The sequence below is a fragment of the Muntiacus reevesi genome, chromosome 14 (genome assembly GCF_963930625.1).
Source record: "Muntiacus reevesi chromosome 14, mMunRee1.1, whole genome shotgun sequence".
NCBI lineage: Eukaryota > Metazoa > Chordata > Mammalia > Artiodactyla > Cervidae > Muntiacus > Muntiacus reevesi.
Genome location: NC_089262.1, coordinates 33,538,531 through 33,565,621, shown reverse-complemented (window position 1 = coordinate 33,565,621; position 27,091 = coordinate 33,538,531). Strand labels below are relative to the sequence as shown.

General features: G+C 40.1%; 1 protein-coding gene across 3 annotated transcripts in view; it reads left to right on the top strand.

The window, feature by feature from the left end:
- Positions 1-21,201, top strand: part of LIFR (LIF receptor subunit alpha) — a 74,413-nt gene extending 53,212 nt beyond the window's left edge. For 2 of the 3 annotated variants that reach the window (XM_065905778.1, XM_065905779.1), the window contains 8 exons: positions 1,742-1,952; positions 5,490-5,669; positions 7,546-7,647; positions 8,239-8,406; positions 12,585-12,746; positions 13,663-13,756; positions 15,447-15,525; positions 15,908-21,201. In XM_065905778.1, coding sequence (XP_065761850.1) covers positions 1,742-1,952; positions 5,490-5,669; positions 7,546-7,647; positions 8,239-8,406; positions 12,585-12,746; positions 13,663-13,756; positions 15,447-15,525; positions 15,908-16,531 — 1,620 coding nt within the window. In that variant the 3' untranslated portion in view covers positions 16,532-21,201. The remainder of the gene's footprint in view (positions 1-1,741; positions 1,953-5,489; positions 5,670-7,545; positions 7,648-8,238; positions 8,407-12,584; positions 12,747-13,662; positions 13,757-15,446; positions 15,526-15,907) is intronic. The other variant, XM_065905780.1, reaches the window with a different exon arrangement.
- The last annotated feature ends 5,890 nt before the right edge of the window (positions 21,202-27,091 follow it).

Below are 27,091 nucleotides of genomic sequence, written 5' to 3'. Positions count from 1 at the left end.
TACATCAGATTTCATAGGAACAGTTATAACCAGATTCTTTTAAATAGTGCATTTTGTTATTTAAAGTAAACTTTTACAAAAACTTGACATCGTATGGCTTTGATTAAAGTGAATCTTTGAAGTCTATGAGCATGTTGTGTACCTCTTCCGTCACTTGGAGGTCGTCTGTATATGACTCTGCATCCCCTCTTATTGTTAATTGGAAAAACCCCCTAGCTGCTGTCAGTTGTCTGTCAGATTGTACAGTAATATAGGAATGATTATACAAATGACTTCAATGTAGAGACTTTAGGATATTTTTCAGACTAGATGAATGTTTAACCAAGGATTAAAAATATTGAAGCAATTCAGATTCTAACTTCAGTGACTAGTTTATGGTTCTGCCATATTTGGGTGGAAAATTAAGTTGTTTTGGACATGTTGATTATTTAAAACATGTGCCACTAGGATGATCGAGTATAGTTCAGTAGGCAGTAGTTTGGTGTAAGGCTCTGGAGCTCCGGAGGGGTCTGAGCTAAAGACACAGCTTTGAGTAGCATGTAAATTGATCACTCAGAGCACACAGCGTAGAAAGAGGCCAAGTGTGGAATGGTGGGTGTTGGCGGCATCTGAAGAACCAGCAGAGGAGGAGGATCCAGCAGAGGAGATTGGGAAGGTTAGAAGGGCAGGAAGACCAGAAGAAAATAGTGTGCAGAAACCAAGGGAATGGGGGTGATATGTGAAGGAATGGACAGTATCAAGTGAAACCCACAATTCTTGCGATTGTAGCGTGTTCACTGGACCAGGCCATCAGAGAGCTACCTCTGTGTCTCCAGCAGAGCGCTAGTGGCTGGATCAGAGGGTCCTGTGCAGTACTGTATAAATTGGAGAGATTGTTTTGAAAAGCAGTTTAGACATAAAAATAAAGACGTTTGAATGTTTATTTCCTTTCCTGTAAGCCCAGATTTGGGACCCCACATTAAGGAATTAATCCTAACTGGGGAAAAAACTGTGGCACCAAAAGGTTTGTTTTATTGTGGGGAAAAAAAAAAAGCAACAATTTAAATTCTACTTATTTAAGAAATATTCAGGTAAACTAATGAAAATGCTATATGAAATATAAAGCTGTTAGAAATATACATAACTGTATTATCCAAAAAAAAGTGTGTCTTGTAGAAAAGTGAAAAAAAAAAGTGAAAAAAAAGATAGACAATTGTATAGTTTGATTGAAACAATTTTAATAAAAGTCTCCATCTAGAAAAACAGCTTGAAGGAAATAGCAGAATGTAAGAATATTTAAGAAATGGGAATATGGGAGATTTTTCATCCAACTTTTTAATATTTTCCACATTTTCTGTAATAAGCAAGTAATACTTTAAAATGAGAAAACAATAACTATTTTAAAAACATGATGCCATACTTCTTAACATTTTATTTATTTTTAAGTAGAGCACTGCTTCTCATCTCTTCTTTTGGTTTCCTTCTGAATAATATGAAGCTAAATATTGTTTTGTTATTTAATTTTTATATTTTTGTGTACTCTACTGCTTACAGCAAGGGTAATTTTTGTTCAGCACCACTTCCCTGATTTATCCAGATCTCACTGTATTTAAAGTCTGTGCTGTGCACTGTTAATGGCTCAAGTTTCCTAACATTACTTTGTTCGGATTAGTGAAGTATCCAGTTTAGACTCAATGGTCTTGCCTTGTCACATCACCTTTGCCAGTTTTTATAACAGAATTTATTTTTCTTTTTTTAATAGCCTTTACCCATTAATGAAGCTAATGGAAAAATACTTTCTTATAAAGTATCGTATTCTTCAGATGAGGAAACACAGTCCCTTTCTATTGCTGATCCTCAACACAAGGCAGAATTACAACTTGATAAAAATGACTACATCATCAGTGTGGTGGCAAAAAATTCTGCTGGCTTATCACCACCTTCTAAAATAGCTAGTATGGAAATTCCCAATGGTGAGTACTTAAGGTAAAAGTAGTATATAAGTATAGGAAACCAAGGGGAAACATTTTGATGGTGTTGCTTGCTCTCATAATGTCAGCTTTCTTCTCATACCCTCTGCTGCTGCTAATGAGTAAGGAGGAACAGGCAGATTACTCTTAAATATTCGTGGAGAGGCAGTAGCCTTCAGTATTGACTGGAAGCATCTACACTGATGGATAAAATAATTACAAAACCCAATTACTTTAACACATAATGTTGTAGAGTTATGGCGGTAGATACTACTCATAGGAAGAAATATTTTAACAGTTTATTTACAACTGCTTTCAGAACATCTCCCCAAGACCATGACAGTTGACACATCAGCTAGGCTGTTTTTAAACAGTTAGGAAGAAATACTCATTTTAAATGACAGCTTCATTGATGAGACAATTCTTTATTAATAGGAATCCTTTACTGATAAAATTTTTTTCTTAAAGTCTAAATTGCATCTTCAGTATAAGCTTTAGAAAAGAATTTTGATGTAATTTTAAAATTCTTCAGTGCCCCCTTTAAATTTGATGAGTTACAGTGACTGTCAGTTTTCATTCCAATCCCAGAGAAAGGCAATGCCAAAGAATGCTCAAACTACCGCACAATTGCACTCATCTCACACACTAGCAAAGTAATGCTCAAACTTCTCCAAGCCAGGCTTCAGCAATACATGAACTGTGAACTTCCAGATGTTCAAGCTGGTTTTAGAAAAGGCAGAGGAACCAGAGATCAAATTGCCAAATATCTGCTGGATCATCAAAAAAGCAAGAGAGTTCCAGAAAAACATCTACTGCTGCTTTATTGACTATGCCAAAGCCTTTGGCTGTGTGGATCACAACAGACTGGAGAATTCAAGAGATGGGAATACCAGACCACCTGACCTGCCTGCTGAGAAATCTGTATGCAGGTCAAGAAGCAACAGTTAGAACTGGACATGGAATAACAGACTGGTTCCAGATTGGAAAAGGAGTATGTCAAGGCTGTATATTGTCACCCTGCTTATTTAACTTTTATGCAGAGTGCATCATGAGAAACGCTGGACTGGATGAAGCACAAGCTGGAATCAAGATTGCCGGGAGAAATGTCAATAACTTCAGATATGCAGATAACACCACCCTTATGACAGAAAACAAAAAAGAACTAAAGAGCCTCTTGATGAAAGTGAAAGAGGAGAGTTTAAAAGCTGGCTTAAAACTCAAGATTCAGAAAACTAGGATAATGGCTTCTGGTTCCATCACTTCATGGCAAATGGAGAAACAATGGAAACAGTGGCAGACTTTATTTTTTGGGTCTCCAAAATCACTGCAGATGGTTACCGCAGCCATGAAATTAAAAGACGCTTGCTCCTTGGAAGAAAAACTGTGACCAACCTAGACAGCATATTAAAAACCGGAGATATTACTTTGCCAACAAAGGTTTGTCTAGTCAAAGCTGTGGTTTTTCCAGTAATCATGTATGGATGTGAGAGTTGGACTATAAAGAAAGCTGAGCACCAAAGAATTGATGCTTTTGAACTGTGGTGTTGGAGAAGACTCTTGAGAGTCCCTTGGACTGCAAGGAGATCCAACCAGTCCATCCTAAAGGAAATCAGTCCTGAATATTCATTGGAAGGACTGATGCTGAAGCTGAAACTCCAGTACTTTGGCCACCTCATGCGAAGAGCTGACTCATTGGAAAAGACCCTGATGCTGGGAAAGATTGAGGGCAGGGGAAGATGAGATGGTTGGATGGCATCGCTGACTCAGTGGACATGAGTTTGAGTAAACTCGGAGTTGGTGATGGACATGGAAGCCTGGTGTGCTGTAGTCCATGGGGTCGAAGAGAGTCGGACATGACTGAGCAACTAAACTGAACAGTGACTGTCCGTTCTTCCTCAGCTGCCTTGACAGCTTTTTAAGTCACGAGTTCTCGGCAGCTACTCCTGCCTCCTCGCCCAGTTAGCACCTCTTCTGAGTCATTCCTGATCGCCCCCCTTGCCGTCCCGCCCTAGTATGGGGTCACGTTTCTATGATCACCCACTCGTGAAGGAAGAAAAATGGGTCCAGTTTGGGTCCTTCGGACCTTTTCAGTACTTGCTTGAGGGCACTGGGCGGTGTCTGACTGCTTGTCAGGTAACCGTTCCTCTGTTCCAGTCAGTTGTGGACACATTAGGAGGAAGAAATAGGGACACACAGTATGTTTCAAGACACACAGCAGCAGCCAGAGCCCAGGTAGCAGTGCTTGCTAGGGAGGAGAGGTCTGCAGGCAGTGCTGTGGAGGCAGAAACAAGACAAGGGAAAGATGTGGGAACGCGCATGGCAAGATAAGCTGCTGATTTAGGTTAGGTATTTCATGGCTCTCACAATAATGGGCAATGCCTAGGTTATCTTTTAATTCAGGAGCTATAGTCCTACCTTTTCTATGTGTCTCTCAGGAGTAATTTACAGAACTCACAATGGTCTGACCATCAGCTTTCAGAAAGTTACTGCAACTCAGAACAAATCATGGTTCCTAAAGGATTTCCCCAATTGGAGGCCCTACTGTAACCTCAGCGCAGGCTGACGGTGTGGATTTTTTCGTCACATTGAGCCAAGAAGCTGTTGTATCCAGAGTCCTGTATTCCAAGCCAAATTGTTGTCTTGTGTCCAGTAGTATTTGCTTATGAATGCAAATTTTGTTCAAAAAAACCTTTCCGTGGCTTTTTACTGAGCCCTTAAATATGCATCAGTTACAGAAATTACTTCTTTCCCCTGTTTCTCTGGAAAATTTCCCTCTTGGCCATGCTGTCCTAACCCACCCTAATTACTTGCTGCCAACCTTGGGCCTCCCTTATCACTGAGGCTGAGATCTGGCAGGTGGGGAAGTCAAACCTCACCATGGCCCCCAGCGCCCTCTGTCAGCCTCTGCACCTCACGCATCCGTACTGCTCTCTGCCCACGCTGGCCATCCCATCCCATAGCTTTTCTCCCCGTCCTGTCTCCAGAATCCCTTCCGCCCACCCGTGGGACAGCAGTCTCCCTTGAAGGGAAGCGAAGGGCTGGCACACCAGTTCATTCGCCCACTGCATGGGGTTGTGCTCCTGCTTGGCGTGGTCTGTGCCGAGTGGAGCTGCAGGCGCAGGCCCCCGTCTGCTCTTGTGGAGCTCACATCCATAGTGGACGATGAGAGAGGAGATTTTGACCACCCATGCTGCTCTCCTCCAGCCTCCCATCCCTCTGCTGCTGTGCCGTGACCCTCTAGTGCTCATTCCCTCTGCCCCATTCATCTTGAGCTCCATGTCCCGGCCCAGCTATGCCACTACCTGATCCTTGGATCTTTTTTGTTTTGTTTTGTTTTGTTTTTCCAGCTGCAGAGTTGATCTGTATGACCAAGTAATTGCCATAGAGCAGCATTTCTAAACTTGGCTGAAGGTTTATCTAGTTTAGCACCATTTTGCAGTGTATGTACAATGAAATGATTTGTGTAACTCTGGCTCATTTTCATGAGGTTTACCTTAAAACATTATTTTTAACACTAGTAAAAATCCTTCTTTCTTGAAGATGATCTCAAAATAGAGCAGGCTGTTGGAATGGGAAATAGGATCCTTCTCACTTGGAATTACAACCCCAACATGACCTGCGACTATGTAATTAAGTGGTGTAAGTCATCTCAGTCTGAACCCTGCCTCATGGACTGGAAAAGAGTCCCTTCAAACAGCACTGAAACTGTAATAGAATCTGGTAGGTGTCTCTCAGAGTTCTTTAAAGATATTTTTTAAATTTACTTTTTATTGGGGTGACATTGGTTTATAATAACATCATGCAAGTTTCATGTGTACACCATTATGTTTCTATTTCTGTATACACTACAGCGGCTAACCACCAAAAAAAAATTTTTTTTTTTAAAAAGAGCAACACGGAGTGACTGTTCCCCCTCACCATTGGGCTGGATATGGATTGGTTTAACTTTTTTGGAAAGCAGTTTGTGGCAGTATGTGTGTGAAACAATTCATAGACTTTGATCTCGTCGTTACTTGTCTAAGAACGTATTCTAAGAAAAAAAAAATCCAAGAGCAGCACAGATGTACATCTAAGAATGTTCAGCACAGCATTGTTTATAATGACCTCACTCACCATCTTTTTTGCCCCTGTTTGCCCACAGGCCAGGTTACTGAGCACAAAGGACTTGCACCCATTACCACTTCCCCTGATGTAGGTCAGGGGCGCATTGAGGGGTGGGGTGCAGCTCAGGAGCTGCAAGCCTAAGATGATGCAGCCAAGGGGGGTGTGCGGTTACCTGCAGGCTGAGCCAGCCTTGTCCTCAGGAGCTCTAGCCTCTGCACTGTCACTGTTCCTTCTGAGTCCCTGGCATGAGTGACTGTGCCTCTGCCTGTGGGAACTGTGGAACCTCTTGGTAGTGAAGCTTCTGACGTCACCCCCCTCCCCCGCCCTGTTCTCCCTCACGTGTGAGTGAATGAAGTTCAGGGGAGCGAGCAGCTGCTGAGCCTTCTCTCCCAGCAATCACGTTCTGCTCGTTTACTCTGTTCACTGTCAGATGGTCAGGGTCAGCCCCATGCATTGGATTCCTACATGGAGCTTCAGATTTTTTTTCCAGTTCTACTTGGAATACAGCCAGATTCTTTCATGTGCATAATTGGCCAAGGCCTCAATGGTTGCCTTTCTTTTTCCTTGCCGAGTACGCCGTCCTTTACCAGAGAAGTACAGCCCAGCCTTACACAGCCATAGTGTGCTCTGTATAAATTATGACCCCTCTTCCCTCCTTTCTCACTTTGGCCTTAAGAATGATCAAAATGGACTGGGGCAGGATGGAATGATGCAGAGAGGTGAGAAATGTCTCTTTAGTTGGAATATCTGGGATATAAGATGAAGTTGAAACCTGTAGGATGGGAAGGAGGACCTTTGATGTAGAGGCCCCACATAGCATCTTTCTGTTAGCCCTTCACATCTGTCCTGCCAGCTGCTCCAGGCCAGGGGTCTTGTTACATCCACCCGCTTTGCATTGTATTGAGGAGACTTTTGAAAGTGATTAACTTGGATCGAAGTTAAAATGCTTTTCTTGTTTGTCTTGTGGAGTTAATAGCACTAAATGCTGATGCTGTAAAGAGGATTAGACTCTTAAGTCCCATTTCCTTTAACCCCGAGGTGTCGTGTAGAGTGGAAATTTTAGTATCTGCTTCTTGGAACAAGGGAAGAGCAATGGGTTCTTTCCAACCCACAAATAACCCTAGTCAGAGAAGGGCTTTTCAGAGGTGTGATACACCTGGGACCGTTTCAAAAACTGACCCAGGACCAAATCTAGGAAGAAGTCATTGCTTAATTTGAAGGAACAGAATGAAAACCTTGATTACCATTTTTTTCCCTTCAAGGTGATGTCATGTTATAATATTAAACTTTTCAGATGTGAATTTAATTTTTGTCAAGTCAGTTTTCACTCTGAATATTTACTAGTTTTGGAAATGCAAATGTATTTTCTGTAACCTTTGTAAAATTAGTTTTGGAAATTTCAAAGTGAGTTATTATCAGTTTGATATTTCTAAAATAGATATTCATAGTCATATTTACTTAGGAAAGTTTACTGATTGTGTTCATCCTGTAGATCAGTTTCGACCAGGTGTAAGATACAATTTTTCGGTGTATGGGTGCAGAAATCAAGGATATCAATTATTACGTTCTATAATTGGATATGTAGAAGAATTGGGTAAGTTAAATGGGTAAGTTTTCTTAGAGTTGAAGATAACATGAGAAATTATAAGTAGACATCAATTTTAATATTGAATTCTAAAAATAGATTGAATTGAGATGTTCATTAGTCCAAGAAAGAAAAATAAGTTATATGATAACTAAAATTATTTATAGTTACTTATTCTTACTGCATTTGTTTAATGTTTACTTTTCACAGTTTTACTTTTGTCATAGAGAAAACTAAGTCTTATTTTGGATGTCAAAAAGACTTAACTGTGTACTTTTACAAATTTTAAAAAACTGTTTATTTAGGACTATTACTAAAAAGGGGAAATAGAAATAGTCTATTGGAGTAGCCACTTAAAGATTTGCATAGGTTTTGCAGACGCCCCCAGTTATGTTTTATACCTGAAAGTTGTAAGTTCTACCTTTGTATCTTCATAGTAAAAGTGCTGTGATAATATGGGTGAAAGTTTATGATTAAATAAGGAATAATGTTCTAATTCCAGGTTCAGCTATTTTTGAGGCTAGAAATCTCATTAAACCTTAATGTCTTGCTCTGTATTAGTAAATCCTCCTTTAAGTGTGGATTTCTTTTCTTTTACAGCTCCAGCTGTTGCTCCAAATTTTACTGTTGAGGATACATCTGCAGATTCTATATTAGTGAAATGGGAAGAAATTCCTGTGGAAGAGCTTAGAGGATTTTTAAGAGGATATTTGTTTTACTTTGAAAAAGGAGAGAGAGACACATCTAAGATAATAGGTTTGGGATCAAGTGAGTAAATTACTAGAATAAGTATATACTGTTTCTTAGAAGTTCTATATTAATTACAAAAAAACGAAAGAAAGAAGGAAGAAAAGGTAAAAGAAAATACTACTGAATAGTTTAAACTGGTCTCCAAAACTCTGAACAATAAGAAAGTGAAAATGAAGTCATTTGATGAATATGAGATTTTCAAGTTTTTAGTATGTGGTAAATGGCATGTGGTCTTTAAGAAATCATTCAAATCATTTATTCTGAGGCCTTTGATTATGATCCCCACAGACAGAGTACATCTCTTACTAATCTTGCATGGTGCATAACAAAGCATCTTATGAAGGTTACCTTAAGAAAAAAAAGTCTTCCTGCATTTATGCTGATGGAGGTGAAAACTCACGAACCTAAAGAATGGCTTCAGAGCCTCCTTTTATTTGAGAAAGACCTATCCCCACAGTTAGCCAAGACCTTAATGAGCTGGGAAACTTAGTTGACTTGATAGAGCATATGTGTGTCCCTTAAATCTTAAAAACTTAGAGTCAGTCTTGACAATTGGTAAGTGTATGCACAGAGACCTTTGAGAATCCTCAAATTTGCAAATACAGAAATGTTTATGCAGACTTTTGCCTTTAAACCCTCAATGACATTTCTGTTCAAAGTCAGATGCTTCTTATTTATGACTGAATAACACAAGCTTGTATCATCTCTTCAGTTTGAGAGTTTTTGTTTTCCTTAATGACCTTTTCTTGGAAAGAAACCATTTTATTTATTTAATGACTATCTGACAAGTAGAGAACAAACAATGCCACTGGGAGATGCTGCCCACCTGGGCATTAGTTTAATCGCCTCTGGAGAACAGCTGCATAAACGTGTGCCTCCCCCAAATCATGGAGTTCTGCATTTTCTGAACCTTCAGAGTTGAGGCAAACCCTAACTATCAGATTCTGCAAAAATCCAGAAAAAAAAAAAGTGCTCAGTCATGTGCAACTCTTTTTGATCCCATGGACTGTAGCCCACCAGGTTCCTCTGTCCATGGGATTCTCCAGGCAAGAATACTGGAGTGGGTTGCCATTCCCTTCTCCAAGGGGATCTTCCCAACCCAGGGATTGAACCTGGGTCTCCTGCATTGCAGGTGATTCTTTACCATCTGAGCCACCAGGGAAGCCCAGACATTATACCAGCAGGTGCTCAGAAATTTTGTACTTGAACCTCAGGTTCTCAGAAATTTTGCACTTGAATCAGTTAAAATTATAGCATGTAGACTTCTAGTCAGAGTGGATTGGTCCCTAAAATTAGAGTAAAAAACAGGAAAAAACAAAAAACCCATAAAGCCAATAAAGACAGAATCTGAGAGGCAAAAAAGAGGATATAGAAACATTAGGACATGGAAGTGGGCCGAGTGAACTAGAGGAGTGGATGGTGGGACAGTCTAGGTGGACAGTTGCACGGGCATCAGTTAGAAGTAGTTTGGTTTATCCTGCAGGGCCAGCAGTGGAGGCCAATGGTTAGGATGAACCTGGGCTGAACAGCAGGAGTTGACTGAAGGCGTGTAAGCATCAATTAGAACCCCCAAGTCCTACAGAGTGTCATGTAGCTCACGTGAGTGCCCTCTCCCCTGAATGAGAACAGATTTATTCTGAACCAGAGAGCCTCCAGGCAGGGGACACCACAGCAGACAGTGTGACCTTCCTTCTTCCTCCTTTCCACATGGTTAATAGATCTTCAGCTAGGCATGTTTCCCAAACAAGAGGTGCGAGGATTAAATGGTTCCTGAGAAAAGACATAAAACATGCTGAGATTCAGGGTACTACCCCAATGAAAAGTCAGGAGCCCAGCTGGTCATTTCCTATCAGTAACAGACGTGAAGCCCACCCACCAGCAAACCCCACCTGTGCACACCAGGCTTCCAGTGAGCCTTTTAGTGGCTCACTCTCAAACATGAGGCGTAGCCAGTGATAACCAGATGATTGAGAAAGCTTCTAACCTGTAAGACAGACACCAGGAGAAATCAGAGGGAACAAATGTTACGTGGGAAAGCAGAGAAATTAAAAAAAAAAAAACAACTATTCTTGGATAGTTGAGGTACAACTATTTATTGAAAAGACATGATGTTATAAAAAGGAACAAACAGAAGACAGTTATGAATTCCTCAGAATTAAAACTGCGATCGAGGAAATTTTCAAGGAATTAAATAAAAGTAGAAATATTAAAAGGAAAATGGGGAAATTCTTCTGAAAATGAGACAGAGGCAAAAGAGACTTGGAGGTAAAAGAAAGTTGAAGCTTGAGTCAAAGACCTACCCTGTCCTCCTTTATAGGAATTCTGTAAAGAGAGAAGAGTGGAGTGGAGGGAAGGAAACTATCAAAGAAATAGCACAAGAAAATTTCCCAAAACCAAAAGACCTCAGTGTATGCAGTAAAAAGTGCCATTAAATACACCAGTAAAATAGAGAGATAGATCTATGCTGAATATGTCATGGTGAATTTTCAGAGCACCTAGTATATAAAGAAAAAGTCCTAGAAACAAAGAAAAGCAGTTATAGTGCCCAGATCAGGAATAAGAATGGCAGTTTTCAACAACATACCGGATACTAGAAGATATTACGGCTAAAATACTGAATAAAAAATTGTTTTCAACCTAAAATAATACTGTACTCAAGCCAATTTATCTACAGGTACAGTAGTATCTATACTGCTTCTGTGAGAACAGAAGACATTTTTAGATAGGCAAGGCTGCACATATTACTTCCCACAGTTATCCCTTCTGCAGACGCTACTAGAAGAGTGAGCCTCAACACAAGGAGATAAGTGGGGCAGTGAGTCCTGGGACAAGGGCCCCTGGAAGACTTTCAGTCCAGAAAAGACACCCTGGGAAGCAATCTGACAAAAGAGCGGACAGGGGCTAGGGGAGGTCACAGCACTGGGACTTAGTTGTTTTGGATCACATGGAAAATCGCGTTGAATATTCATTGAAGGATGTGGGAAGAATCAGTAACTGGTACATCAGGCAAATAAGGAAGAAAGGAGGTTAAAACAACAGAAAAATAAGAAAGGAAACATCATATCAAGCAGTTTGTCTTAGCAATAGTTCATATTTATATAATCATGATAATATAAACACTGAATTTACCAAATTTTTTTATGTTTTTCTGCCAGTGACGCGGGGTTGGGGGGAGAAGGGGTAGTGGTTGTGTGTTGGAGCTAATGTCTAAAATTTAAAGGTCAAACACTGCCAATCTAGGTTTCCCTGGTGGCTCAGTCAGCAAAGAAGATGCCTGCGGTGCCGGAGACTGCCTTGCAGTACAGTAGACCCAGGCTCAGTCCCTGGGTCAGAAAGATTCCCTGGAGAAGGAAGTGGCAATCCACTCCAGTGTTCTTGCCTGGGAAATCTCATAGACAGAGGAGTCTCATGGACTATAGTCCATGGGATTGCAAGAGTCAGACATGACGTAGTGACTAAACCACCACCAATCTAAGTTTATTTCAGAAATGGAAGTGAATACCCACAGAACCTGGTAACTTGATTTTGAAATGATTGTCTGGGAGGAGGGAGATGCAGGCAGGCAGCTGCTGCTTTTTATTAGCCATATAGTGTAATTGAGTTTTTAAGCTATTGAACTACATTATTTTGGTTAAAATTTTAAAAAACAATAGTTTAAGCAATTCTTCTCATTTCCTTTTGAAAGAATTCCAAGGCGTCCTCTTTCTTGAGACCTTGGTCTCCTGAGTAATTTGGAGTGGTCTCCACTGATTCGTGCTCCCGCTCCCTTGAGTTTCTCACTTGACTCACAGACAGATGGTCAGCTCAGGTGACAGTGTCCCTGCTCCCGTGGGTTGGGTTGCAGTGGGTTTTCATGCTCTTAGTAACAGAAAGAAAAGAGACTTTTATTGATTGCCTGCTGTATGCCAGGCATTATTCTAGAGAACGTGCATGGACATTTCTGAGAGCTAAGTCATGATACGGGATTTCACAGTTAGAGAAACTCAGGTTCAGAGTGGTTCAAATACTAGGTCCAGATAACCCAGCTACTAACTGGTGGAGGCGGAATTGAACTTGGTGCTGGCTGGTGCTACAGGCCGTGGCCCTGGAGGCGACTAGCTTTCAGACTCTTAAAAACGATGTGTGACAGGTGTGAGTAACCAGGTGTTTAAAAGGAGTACAGAGATCAGTAATAATCTTCTTCACTTGAAAAACAGGTCGTTTTGACATAAAGGTTAAGAATATTACCGACGTATCCCAGAAGACACTGAGGATTGCTGATCTCCAGGGTAAAACAAGCTACCACCTTGTGCTGCGCGCCTACACAGGTGCGGGATTGGGCCCGGAGAGGAGCATGTTTGTGGTGACGAAGGAAAACTGTGAGTCAAGTGTTGTGATTCAGTTGCTTTCCATACTCAAGTGCATTGGGTTTCTAGTGGTTTTTGTTTATATAGAAAACCCCCTTCTTTAAATTTCACATTTTGTTACACTTTTAAAGTAGGTGGAGGGCAGACCTGTGTTGAAAGGCCTGAAATGACTTCATATTTATTCTTACCAGTTGTCTGAACCTGTTGTCTAATGCATACTTGAGAAATTAAGGGATTGGGGATACATCTGAAGTTTAGAGTTCTAAATTCATGTTGAACTTAAGGTCAGCTGGTTTAAAATTTTTTGGCCGAAATATTCTGAGATTTTTAACATATCCAGGGAAGAATGTAAGAAACAGCCTTAAAAAAGTGTAAAGCACAACACTTACAAATTTGAGATGGAAAGTAGAGGAGATGGACTTGATTAGTTGGTCAGCAGCAGAGAACTTTCATTGATCACAGGCTTGTTCTCTAGCCCTGGGTTGAAGGTCATACATGCCTTTAAATAAAGGAGGGCCATGTGGCGATAGTTCTCACCTGGGGGTGATTTTGCCTCCTAGGGACACTTGGCATTGTATGGTGCCGTTTTGGTTGGTGCTACTGGTATCTGCTGGTTAGAGGCTGAAGGATGCTGTTAATCTTCTTCCAGTGCATGGAACACCCTCTTCCCCACCAGCACATGTCAAAGAAATATCTGCCCTAAAATGTTAGGAGTGCCAAAGTTGGGAAACCCTCCTCTAAAGAATTTATGTGTTAGTATAAAAATCATTACAGTACTTTTAAGGTTATGTTTTAATAATTTTTCAGTTTCTCTGGAGCAGTTAGGATTTTTTCTTCAAATAATCTGACTTAAATGTCTTATGATATGAATTTATTGAGTTCATATATGAAAACGATGATTTTAACATCTGCAATGTTCTCTTTTCAGCTGTGGGTTTGATTATTGCCATTCTCATCCCAGTGGCAGTGGCTGTCCTCATTGGAGTGGTAACAAGTATCCTTTGCTATCGGAAACGAGAATGGTAATGCTCTACTCTCGCTGTTTTGTTCTTAAGGGCATGATTGATTAGTTCATGTGTTGAGAGTCTGACCCAACTTGCAACTGAACAAAATAACAAGTACACCTTTTTGGTGGAAACTAGGTAATAAATATTTATATTGGTCAGAATTAATGTTGGAGATGATAATAGACAAGAACATGGCATATTATTTACAGGTTTTAAAACTTAACAAAGGAAAAGTGTAAATTTTCCCTACTGTGGACAGGGAAGTCTGGCAGGCTGCAGTCCATGAGGTCACAGAAAGTTAGACATGACTGAGTATGCACAAAAACATATTTACTAATTAAAGTAGTAACCATTGTACCAAAAAAAAATTTTTAAGTCATAAATATGTCAGTAGCTATATGCAGGGCTAAATGTAGTTTAATGATTGAGCTCTCACTTGTCCTGGTGATCTATTTAGAAAATATGGTCATTTATTTAACAAATGTGAATGGCCCTCCCATGTGAAGGGAGGTACAGTGGTAGACTAAATAAGTATGATCCTTAGACATATAGAACAATGGGGAGGATGGACTTGAACCCATAGTCATTTAATAAATACATGCGGAGAAGTGTGAGTGGGTGCTGGGAACAGCACAGGCGCGGGAGAGAACCGTGGGGAACATGCCTCTGCAGGCGGTCAGGCTTCCCTGTGGAGGTTCCCTTGGAACAGGGGAAGAGGAGAGGATGTGCCAGGCAGAGAAAAGGGCTTCTCCAAGGGCCCGCAAATTGGAAAGAGCTTGATCTTCTGGAGAAAGCAGTGTGTTTGGGTGCAGTGACCACGTGAGTGGTGTGAGCTGAGGTGAGCGGGCTGAGGAAATTGCGCCTCGTGCTCAGCCAGCAGGCGCTGTCCTGGGCTGGGCTTTGGGCAAATGGCTGTCTTCATTTGATCCTCACTGGCCTTCAAAATGCCATCATTCATGATAAGGAAGAGAATGTATTCTAGCTATCCTGGCTTATAAATCAGTGTAGTAACAGTTTAAAACTATAGAATACCCTGTTTTGACAACCACATTCTCATTACCAAAAATGACATTTTTAAGATGATTTCAATTCAGAAAAAAGATAAAATAAGGAGATAGATTGGAAGTTAGAGCATTTTGGACATGCATTGACAACATTTTTTTTCTTCTATAGGAATTTGAAACAATAAAAAAAAATTTTTTTAACAGCTGTAACTATGATAGGGTACTAAGCAAATTTCATTTTTGTGTTTAGTTTTTGCTTAAGATTAATAGCCTTCCTTTTTCTGATAGTCCAGGAAAAGTCTGTTTTTTGAGTAGTAGAGAACTGAAAATGCAAATATGTTCTCAAGTAGTTAATGGTACTGAATCCAGTCTGCAGTATGAACATTTTGGTTATATGAGTAATGCCTGTATCTTTTGACTTGATAACACAGTCAGCATCTTAACTCTTTTCTTTCCGTTTTCATAAGATATTAGAGTTCTAGAAATAGAAGCACTGTTTGTAGTTTTTAGATAGGAACCTCTGAATGCATTGTATGAAAGCTCCAGCGATCGATCACACTGAAAGTGATTTTCCCTTTTTATCTCAGGTGTTCATTAGCATATTCCTATGAAACGTCAAAATAAGCCTGATAACTTACTAACTCGTTGTCTAACTGATAATCCTATAATTATTCAATGTATTTAATCATCTTTATTTAAAGGATTAAAGAAACCTTCTATCCTGATATTCCAAATCCAGAAAATTGTAAAGCTTTACAGTTTCAAAAGAGTGTCTGTGAGGTAATCCTTTATTTTCTTACATTTACCTTTGAAGTACTGACTTACTTTTTTTTTAGTCTTTTGTGAAAAGTTTTTAACATGCCGGTGTCATGCACAGTAAAATGTACTAAAAAAATAGCAGTGCTTGAGCATCCGCTGAGCTTGTAAAATTATTAATTTTAAATTGTGCATGCTCTTTTTTCTTTTCACTGCTATTAAAAGCAGGGAAAATACTGATATGTAGAAAAAAGTAGCTTTGCTCTAGTATGAGCTAAAGAATAGTAGAGATGCAATTTTATAAGCATCTGTGAAAAATATATAAAATAATGCTTCTTTTTGTAGGAGAAGCATCACAGCAGCTTTTCATGGTATCCCTAATCCCTGTTTTAAAATTTATTTCTAGGGCAACGGTGCTCTTAAAACATTGGAAATGAATCCTTGTACCCCAAATAATGTCGAGGTTCTGGAAACTCGGTCAGTGGCTCCCAAAATAGAAGACACAGAAATAATTTCTCCAGTGGCGGAGCGTCCAGAAGATAGCTCCGACTCAGAACCCGGAAACCACGTGGTTGTGTCCTACTGTCCACCCGTCATCGAAGAGGAGCTAGCCAGCTCAGGAGCAGAAGAAGGCGGAGGGGCCTCACAAGTCATTTACATTGACGTCCAGTCCATGTACCAGCCTCAGGCAAAACCAGAGGAGGAACTGGACAGTGACCCTGTAGGGGGAGCAGGCTATAAGCCACAGATGCACCTCCCCGTTACTTCTACTGTAGATGATCTGGATGCAGATGATGACTTAGATAAAACTGCAGGTTACAGACCTCAGGCAAATGTAAATACTTGGAACTTGGTATCTCCAGACTCACCTAGGTCCACAGACAGCAACAGTGAGATTGTGTCTTTTGGAAGTCCATGCTCCATTAACTCCCGACAATTTTTGATTCCGCCTAAAGATGATGATTCTCCTAAATCGAGTGGAGGAGGATGGTCCTTTACAAACTTTTTTCAGAGCAAACCAAATGATTAAGTGTCCCCCGTCACTTCAGTCCACCATCTCAATAAGCCCCCATTGCTAGAGTTGCCACATCTACAGGGCACCTTGGAGGAATCCTGTGAAGTGTTGCTAGTGGGGTGGACTTCCCTCTCACAAGTTACACTAAAAAGTGTTAATGTGCTTTTCATGCAGTCTCAAAGCCAAAGTACAGTAACTCAGAAATTGGATCCACACAACTCACAATTTGGAGCTATTTGGGATTCGAGCCAAAGAATCCCACTGCTCTGCCTTCAAGAAGCTTTTCAAGAACAAGCAGTGCCAGGCCCATTCGTGCAAAACAAACCCTCCAGCAGCTGTGTTCTGTTGTTCATCTGGTTTTCTCACACACATAATTTATGGAATTGCACGCAGATTTGCAGGCAGGGGGGTAAAATGTCAAAGTAACAGGTGATGTTACTTGCCTGACATTTGCTCCATTCTAAATGAAAACCAAGCACAGATGTGGAAACTTGACATTCTTTATCCACAGCATTTAAGAAAATTAATATAATTTTTAATGTAGCAGCAGCTATTTAGTGTTTTGTTTGATAAAGTATGCTGATTTCTGTGCCTACTGTATAATGGTTATCAAACAGTTTTCTCAGGGGTACAAACTTGGAAAACGAGCATGACACTGACCAGCCCAAATCAGAATCATGTCTCCTTGCTTTGGTAGGCGTTTTACATTGTTCCATTATTTTTTAGTGTTTGTGCTAGCTTCCCTTATTAGGTTGCCCTAATATTTAAAACTAAATTTCTAAGACTATAGATTTTAAGTTTTTTTTTAAAAATTGTGTTTTTTTATGACACTGTCAGTTTTATAAATATATGAGCAAATTCAATATTATTCATAAACACAGGATTCCAGTGACTTACTATTTGAGATGACTACTGAGCAATATCTGGCAGCATCAGCTGTCTGTATAGGTCGGATTGGCCTCAGTTCCTCCTGAGAAGACCATGCTTTGAGCCCTGGTTGCCCAGGCAGTGTGACCATCTCTGACACCTGCTAGCAGGTGTTCTTTCTCATCGCACATCTTAGCAATTCCTTCCTCTTCATCAGTCCAAGCTAGTTGTTTCAGTCCTCAGACTTTTAAATATAAAACTATAAAATATAATGCTTCTTAACAGGGACAGTTGCTCAAGGGCTCTTTCATATAGAATGTAGTGGATTTGAATCCTTGGGCATACCTGTGTTAAAGGTGCAGCAGTAGCTCTGGGAGCTGTCCGGAGTGGGGTCCTCACAGCGTTCTCTGTCCACCCCCGATCTTCACAAGTGACGTCTGGAATGAGTGTGGTTCTTGGAAAAGCAGATTGCAGAGCTAAAAACTGTATCTTCTATTTTCCCTGCCCTCAGGTTGTCTGTGTATTTTATCTTTTGAGAGTTAAGGCCAAAGTACTTGAAAATTTGGAAGATCTGAAGAAGTCACGATAAGTCCCTTTTTATTTATCATTCGAGATTTTGTAGTGTATGTGCACATAATGGATCAGGTTTTTTTTTCTTTTCTAGCCCATGATGTATCGTTATAAAAACCATGTTGTAGAAAAAAGCCTCAACAAGGGACAAAAATCTACTTAGGTAGTACTCTGCTTTATGAACCCTGATTTTAATTGCTAGGATTCAATTAAATCCCAGAGCTTCCTGGTATATGAACATGTGGAGTGAAATACAATTAAGTATGTATACACATAGTGCAGTCACACCACATAATAGCTCATAGATATTTTCAACAATGAAAGTTGTATCACACCAGAGCCACCTCTAGACAGTTTGCTCTGTCCTGTTATTTCTCCTGTTGGGCTCCTTCTGTTTGCTTCCACCCTAGACCCTGAGACCGGGGTTGCCTTCTCTCCCTGCAGAAGCTTGTTACCACACCCTCTCTCCCCCAATTCATGCCTCTTTTCCCGTCAAAACTCACCAGTCCTGTACCTCATCTCTTTAGGATAAGTGTTTAGGTCTCTAAAGTGTCTCTTCAGGCCAAGGTAGAAGTTTATTGATCTTCACTCCACTAACCTGAGATAATGGAAAAAGGCCGGAAGAGATTGTTTGATTTCCATCATGTGTGTTGCAGCTGCTACCATCTCCCTACATAACGACTCCTTTGTTCAGCTCACGGTGCATTTCACTGGGTCTCTCAAGTCCTCTCACTCTGTCCAAGGTATCATAGCTTTTTCTGTATGAAGCTTCAGAGTGCAGCTCACCTCTCCCCTGCCCCTGGGGATCCACACACAGGATCTCTGGGTTAATGAGCAGCAGAATGTCTCTCTGTTAAGTCTGGGCAGGCTCCTTATTACTTGTGACAGGCTTAGAAGAGTGTGACTTAAGTCTGAGGTCAGAACAGATTTCTCTATCTTTCCCCTGTTGAAGACTGGCAGACCTGAGCTGCAGGTGGGAAGTGATTACCACTCAACCCCTGGGCACCTGGGGGCAGGGGGAGGGGAGGGAGCCAGAGGGAAGAGGGCACCCTCTGTCCCACATTCGGTCGTCTGTGTCACTGCAGACCCTGGTAAATGTTCAGTGCTGGGACCCTGCACATGGGTGAGAGGTGGTCTAATAGGGCCTTGCTCTATGCAGTCAGATTAGCTCCTCTTCTGAGGGAGGGCTTCCCTCCAGCCCTTCCTGACTGGGAGAATAATTGGGAAACCCACCTTTCCAGCCAAAGTTCCCAGTTAAAGCCCAGTCATTGGTTAGAAAATTCTAAATGTCTGAAATACATCCCAGTATGTCTTGATTAGAGTGCCATGTAAAGGATACATTTTCACATCTCCTCCAAGCCAGCAAACCAGACTTCCGTTGTGAGGAATGGAGATTCTGATGGTCATTGTGACTGCATTTCTCTTATGAGTGGCCATCTGAAATAATATTTAACATAAAAATATTCTTGGAAGACTTAGGCTTTTGACATTAGATAGGCCTTGTAAATTGAGTGTTGCGTGGACTAGCATCCATATACGTTTGAAGTCTTCAGTGTGCTAAACCTGTCGGAGCCTGAGTTTGACATTGTGGCCCAGGTATCTGGATGGTTGGGTATTTATTGCTTCAGTGATAGAGGTGCTCCATCCCTGCAGTTTACACGCAGAGGCAGCCATTCCCAGAAAAATTTAAAGGCAGACGTTTCAGCCTCATTTTCCATACCAGCATTGCTTTCACGGCTCATGGATCTGAAGGATTGCATTGAGAACATCTAGTCCTGTTGCACTCTCAGAAACTGTGGTAAAAGTCACATTCTTAAACCTTCATGCAACTTGTATTCTTGTTGGAAATTAGTCCTGTAATTTCTTAGTTGTCTTCATACTGGCCATATTTAAAGAACATCAAAGTCCTTTTTTGTACTTGAATAATTAGATGTAGTTTAGTGAAGGAGACATGTGAATGTTTTCTTCCAAAAGGAATTTGGAATCAGTTTTAGGATAGTTTGAAATGAAAGTGCTCCCTAACCTGTTAATATGCAGAAAATATTATCTCAAATTTTTCTACTGCCCAGGCACATAATCTGATAAAACCTTTTTTTTCTATTTAAGGTAATTTTTACTGTTTTCTGTTTTGAACCATGTTAATTTAAAACTTGTGTATCTTTTATAACTTGCATTTCCCCCCTTATTTTGAAAGTATAAAATAGAGCATCTCAAAAGTCAAATGTGGGATCATTAGTTAATCACTACGACTAGGCACATAATGGCAATTCAGTCAGGTTTTTTACTGACTGAGTCCCATCCCAGAATGTGTAGATTCAGCAGAGTTCTCCTGCAGGATGGTGCATGCCAAGATCTAGCTTGTATAGATCTGAGACCCCTGGCACACAGATTCAGATCTACTGTAGAAGTGACTCCACAGGTTGAGTGAAAACTTCGGTCTTACACAGGTATCTTATCTACTCTTAATTTTAAATATTCACAGTAACTTTTATATGATGGGTTAACAATGCGGGACATGTTTGTACCAACCAATTAAGTTGGCTCTAGCAAATCAACACATTGATTGCATGAGTTTTACCGATTAGAATGAGTACTCATTCTCCTGATAAACTCTTAAAAGCTTTTATTTTAAACTGATACTTCCTGCTAAAACAAAGTTTCATGGTACCATGGCCATTTTCTTTTTTATATCCAGAAGAATATCTTTGACAAAAGAAAACGATTTGTGGCTAAGCTTACTGGCAGTGTAGCTTTTAGACATGACCTTAGAATATCATTGGAAATGACTTGTTTTGAATTTGGTCTATTTATACCTCCATGGATTATGTGCCAAGGCTATTAATATTTAAACCTCTTACTTCAATTAGATGGTGAGATTTTTATTCTTTTTCAGTTAGTACTTTTTGTCTTTTAATTATTACATGATCATATTCATGCTGATTTTAATACAGATGAACTGTCTTTAATGCTGGTAATAGATTAGAGAACAATATTCTGTTAATTGAGATGTCAGATTCTGTTGTATATGGTAAAGTTTCATGAGATGTGATTTGAATATATCCAAATCCTTATAATTATGATACTGGATGATGATGGAATTCTATTATTTTTAATCATGAATAGCATTTCTTTCTCCCTACATTAAGAGTGTTAATATTTTGGATTATAAATCATGTTATCAAGAGAATTTACATGTGCGAGACAAATTCTGTGGGACAATTTTATGAAAATTAAAAGTAGTGTTTTTAGAGGGAAAGCCTCTGAATTTTTTTAATATGCAAGTGCCTCGTTGAAGAAATACAGAAACAATAAATTCAAAAGCTTTTAAATAAGTAAACTGTAACTGATTGAATATTAACCAAACACAAAAAGTAATAAATATTACTCTTTGGTTGCTGAAACTGAATACCCAAAAACTTAAAAGATGCTTTGGGGAAAAAAATGAATGCTTAATTGATAAGGAATTAATTTTTATTACATTTATTAATGCATATATCATCTAAAATTGCCTTTGCAGTAGCCAGTCAGAGCTTTAAAACAAAAAAATCTAGCAACATAGACCTTACACTGCACAGAATCCAAAAATAATTTGTGTACCTGATTGAATTTCACCTAAGTGTATTGAATTTTATACATTTAAAATGTACTTCCCTTTAGAATTACCCTATCTTAAATAGGTAGCTTTCAGTTTCTGAACTTACTATTTTTTCCTAAGCATTCCAGTGGTATATTATAAAAGATCAAAAGATTTCTAGGTGATAATGCAATTTTATTTACAAAACATGGACAACTTAACTGTTAGGTTTAACCTTAGCATTAGTATTTTTGTAGTTGATTATAGAAAACAATACTGAATAATTCTCATAAAAATTTTTTTCAAATCTCCCCAGTTTGATTTTCAGTACTTTCCCACATTATTTATGATATATCCTTCAATTCCATTTTTCCCCTTCCAGCATAATGTTTCAGAAAAATGTGACTGTTATGAATACAACACACAAAAAAGAAACCCGCTTCCACTCATGGTTGTGGAAGGGTGGATATTCCTGGGATTGGGATTTATCCAATTATTTCCTCCAAAAGGGACAAGGCTTTTTTTTTTACATTTTAATTCAGAATTGCTTGAGAAAATTTGACCTGGATAGAGAGACATCCTCAGCTTGAGATGGTGCCAACCTTAAAGTAATGTCCAGAGATAGAGTTGTTTTAAAGCACTCAGCTTTGCTCATCGGAGTGTGTTCCCTTTCCTTCTCTTTTGTTAGCCAGCTAGAAGTCAGGTCCTTACAATGCTAGACCGCCACCATTTTTTCCTTTCAAAATTGCATTATAGTGAATTACTGTTTACAAAATACACATACTGTGAACAGATAGAAGTTTTTGTCTTTTATAAGGTTGTTTGTAGAATGAGTGTTTTTTTAAAGGGGATGTTATATGTTAAATATTTTCAGTTTTTTATACATTTCTAGTTAACTGTTTACTAATTTTTGTTTGGTCAGGTGTGTGCAAATGTAGCTGAAAGGGAGAAACTGCAAATCCAAACTGTTTGATTTCTTGAAATGTTACCACTACAGACTTTTTTTTTTAATCCTGAATGATCAGTTGCGATGTTCTGTACCTAAGATTGCGCTTAATCATGTCAGGAAACATTTAAATATACATGTGCAGGAAGCAAGCTATATAGATTGCAGTATATTTGTGTGTTTCAGTCTGGTTCACAGAATTTGTAGTTTAACATGGAATAAAATAACTCCACTTACAGAGATAACAACTGAAGTATTTTCTGCCTTAATGAAAATTTGGAAATTATGTTGCTGTTAAAAGGAAAAATTTGGACACTTTAATAAATCATTGTATAATTTCAGAATTTAGTTTACTTTTGGGAAACATGGTCATAGCAAGAACATAGAATTATAAGTAACCTAGTACTAAGACACTTAAATATAAAACTAGTATGCTTGGCTGTTAACGCTAAAGATGTTACTTATGTCTGTTTTTAAAACATGCATGTATTTAACAGTTTTATCATAGTATTGTCATGGAAAAAAATAAATATATTTTCTTACACTGACAGATTTGGGCATTATTTAGGATGGGGGATGGTTTCTTCCTTTTTTAAGCACTTGGGAGAAGTGGTTTCTGCTTTGTTGTTAACACTTGGTTCTGTCTCAGAAATTAAAATGGCTGTGAAGCAATCCCATAGGGCTATGACTAAATTTTTAATATTTTAATGTATTGTTATGTCATTGGTAAAACCTTCCATATATTCCACTAAATCTACATTCTGTATAGTGGAGAAGTTAACTATGAAAACAAGTAGTGGGGAACCAGCATTATAAAACAAATAATAAATACTGGTCCTTAAAGTATGGCTTTTAATTTATTTCCTCTGAGGATAACCTAAACATTTCTGGAGATGCTAAAAATATATAAAAATTTTTATTGTCAAGTTTTTTAATTTGGAAATACAGTTATTGATTCAGCAAAACCCCGTTAATTTTGAAGTATGAAGTGATCTTAAATGGAATTTCATAAGGGGGGGAAATGAAGTCTTTAGCCTTATGCTGCCTCGACTCACCCAGAGTAACAACTGATGTATTATGAATGGGCCTGTATTTAACCCGAAGAAACTGTTGACCAATTTTAAATTAACTGTGAAACACATGTTAGTGTTTAAGTACTAGAAGAGCTCATACATGTGGTCTGTCCTTTAGGGAGACCTCAGTGCATATCTGGTTTCCCAGATGGTGAGTTCTTGAGCCAAAATGTATAGCGCGATCAACCCCAGGAACTTTTAAAAGGGTCAAAAAGAGTGGAATGATGTCATTATTAGGGGAAAACAAAATATAGGTGTATGAATAATCATTATTTTAACATATAGCATTCAGGATCACACTAAAATGTTAGCTTACAAACACATTCATTATAAAGGACCTGTGTAAGAATTAGTTTTCAACGGCCTATAAATTTTACCTATTACCCTTCCCCCAGAGTGACTGACAGTAAAATTGAATTAAAAGTATTATTCAGTCTGTAAGAACCAGTGATGTTGAAGTAACAAGAGATGTCTTGAACTGATCTGGGATTAAACCCAAGATGATTTTTATCCCAGAGTGATTACTTTCAGCTTAAAGAAACAAAAGTTGTTAAGGATGATTGTGATAGAAACTGTTAAGTGGGAATTATGTTAAAATGAGTACAATTGCCATGTATGGGGGCTTCCCAGGGGGCGCAGTGGTAAAGAATTCGCCTGCCAATGCAGGAGATACAAGAGTTGCAGATTTGATTCCTGGGTCTGAAAGGTCCCCTGCAGGAGGAAATAGCAATCCACTCTTGTATTCTTGCCTGGAGAATCCCATGGACAGAGGAGCCTGGCGAGCACAGTCCATGGGATTGCGAAGAGTCAAACGCAGCTGAACACATGCACATGCCCTAAATGGAGCTCAAAATTATGTCCCTAAATGTTTGAAAGATGAGAAAGAATTTCAAGTCTCAGTTCAGTTCAGTTGCTCAGTCATGTCCGACTTGCTGCAACCCCATGAACTGCAGCACGCCAGGCCTTTCTGTCCATCACTAACTCCCGGAGTTTACTCAAACTCCTGTCCATTGAGTCAGTGATGCCATCCAACCATCTCATCCTCTGTCATCCCCTTCTCCCGCCTTCAATCTTTCCCAGCATCAGGGTCTTTTCAAATGAGTCAGTTCTTCGCATCAGGTGGCCAAAGTTTTGGAGTTTCAGCTTCAGCATCAATCCTTCCAATGAATATTCAGGACTGATTTCCTTTAGGATGAATTGGTTGGCTCTCATTGCTGTCCAAGGGACTCTCAAGAGTCTTCTCCAACACTACAGTTCAAAAGCATCAATTCTTCAGCGCTCAGCTTTCTTTTTATAGTCCCAACTCTCACATCCATACATGGCTACTGGAAAAACCATAGTTTTGACTAAATGGACCTTTGTTGGCAAAGTAATGTCTCTGGTTTTTAATATGCTGTCTAGGTTTGTCATAACTTTTCTTCCAAGAAGCAAACGTCTTTTAACTTCATGGCTGCAGTCACCATCTGCAGTGACCTTGGAGACCTCCCAAATAAAGTCTGTCACTGTTTGCATTGTTTCCCCATCTATTTGCCATGAAGTGATGGGACCGGATGCCATGGTCTTAGTTGAGATTTAAGCCAACTTTTTCACTCTCCTCTTTGACTTTGATTAAGAGGTTCTCTAGTTCTTTTTTGCTTTCTGCCATAAGGGTGGTGTCATCTGCATATCTGAAGTTATTGATATTTCTCCTGACAATCTTGATTCCAGCTTGTGCTTCATCCAGTCTGGCATTTCTCATGATGTATTCTGTATATAAGTTAAGTAAGCAGGGTGACAGTATACAGCCTTGACGTACTCCTTTCCCAATTTGGAACCAGTCTGTTGTTCCATGTCCAGTTCTAACTGTTGCTTCCTGACTTGCATACAGATTTCTCAGGAGTCAGGGCAAGAAAGTGAAAGTGAAGTTGCTCAGTCGTGTCCAACTCTTTGCGACCCTGTGGACTGTAGCCCACCAGGCTCCTCTGTCCATGGGATTCTCCAGGCGAGAACACTGGAGTGGGTTGCCATTTCCTTCTCCAGGGGATCTTCCCAACCTAGGGATCGAACCAAGGTCTCCCGCATTGCAGACAGACGCTTTAACCTCTGAGCCACCAGGGAGGCAGTTCAGGTGGTCTGGTATTCGCATCTCTTGAAGAACTTTTCCACAGTTTGTTGTGGTCCACACAGTCAAAGGCTTTGGCATAGTCAATAAAGCAGAGGTAGATGTTTTTCTGGAACTCTCTTGCTTTTTGAATGATGTAATGGATATTGGCAATTTGATCTCTGGTTCCTCTGCCTTTTCTAAAACCAGCTTGAACATCTGGAAGTTCACGGTTCACATACTGTTGAAGCCTGGCTTGGAGAAGTTTAAACCTTTTTCCCCTCCTTTCCTCAGCCAACTGAATCTTGGCTGCAGAGCTGGGTCTTCACTTGGACTCAGCCTTCAGAAGTAGGGTGAGTCTGGGTCTCCTCCAGGCATTAAAGTCCTTGCACACACCCCCACCCACATTTTCCTTGAGTCGATGGAGAGGCAGGAAGACTTGAGGAGCAGTTTTCAGAACACATGGCCCTTCCTGGTCCCAGATTGCCCAAGGACAGAGAAGACGCTGCGCCCTCTTCAGAGATGCACCTGGAGTATGACTTTCTCAGTCACCGTCTGAAGCTCCATTTTTCTCCTGTGGCCAATGCAGGTGTCACACCCCAGGCAGCGGCTGCCCTCGCTCCCTGCCAGTTTCACCTCTGACTCCCATGATGGCCCCGGAGAATTTTCTCCACCTCTTATCACTTTTCTCAGCTCCGAGTTGTGGGTCTTACCCACCTTTGACCGGTTGTGGGGATTCCAGGTAATGTCCACAGTGCACCCAAGAGAACATTTCACTATGTGACTCATGCCTCTGTCCTTTGAGAAACCTCGGATGCAACTCAAGACTTTCTGACCAGTGCTTAAAGACGTCCATGCCTTAAAGCTAGCTTACGGTGCACCTCAGGTTAGTGACATCTCCCAGAGGGGGTTAGCCAGCAGGAGTCCTGCTAAGTAAAGCCCGGGATCTCTTCTCACGGGTCGATGCTTAGTCTTCACCTTTCTTCACTTGGGTAACCTTCCAGGCCTCAGTTTAGGTGGTGCTGCTCAGAGAAGTCTTTCCAGCACCCTGGGAACCCCATCATCTGCCTTCCCAGCACCCCGGGAACCCCATCATCTGCCTTCCCAGCACCCCCACCTCTCTGAGGTTCTAGCACAATCCTAAGGCTTCATTTGATAACCGGAATTGAACAGCTGTGTCCACAGAGATTAGCATAGTGTCTGCCGCATCACAAATGCTTGATGAATATTCTTTAAATAATTGTGCCTTGAAAGCAAAAGCAGTTTAATGTGTTTTCCTAGATATTAGATGTTATCTTACAGAGAGATGACCACCTGTGGGAGAGTCTCTGGGGCTGAGGGGAGGAGGAGAAGCCAAGGCAGTCCTCCTGGAGCTGAGAATCCCTCAGAAGAGGAAGAGGCTTCCCAGGTCAGCTGGGGGAAGCTTCTGTTGTTCATGGTAGATGCTCCTGTATTTGTGAAATGC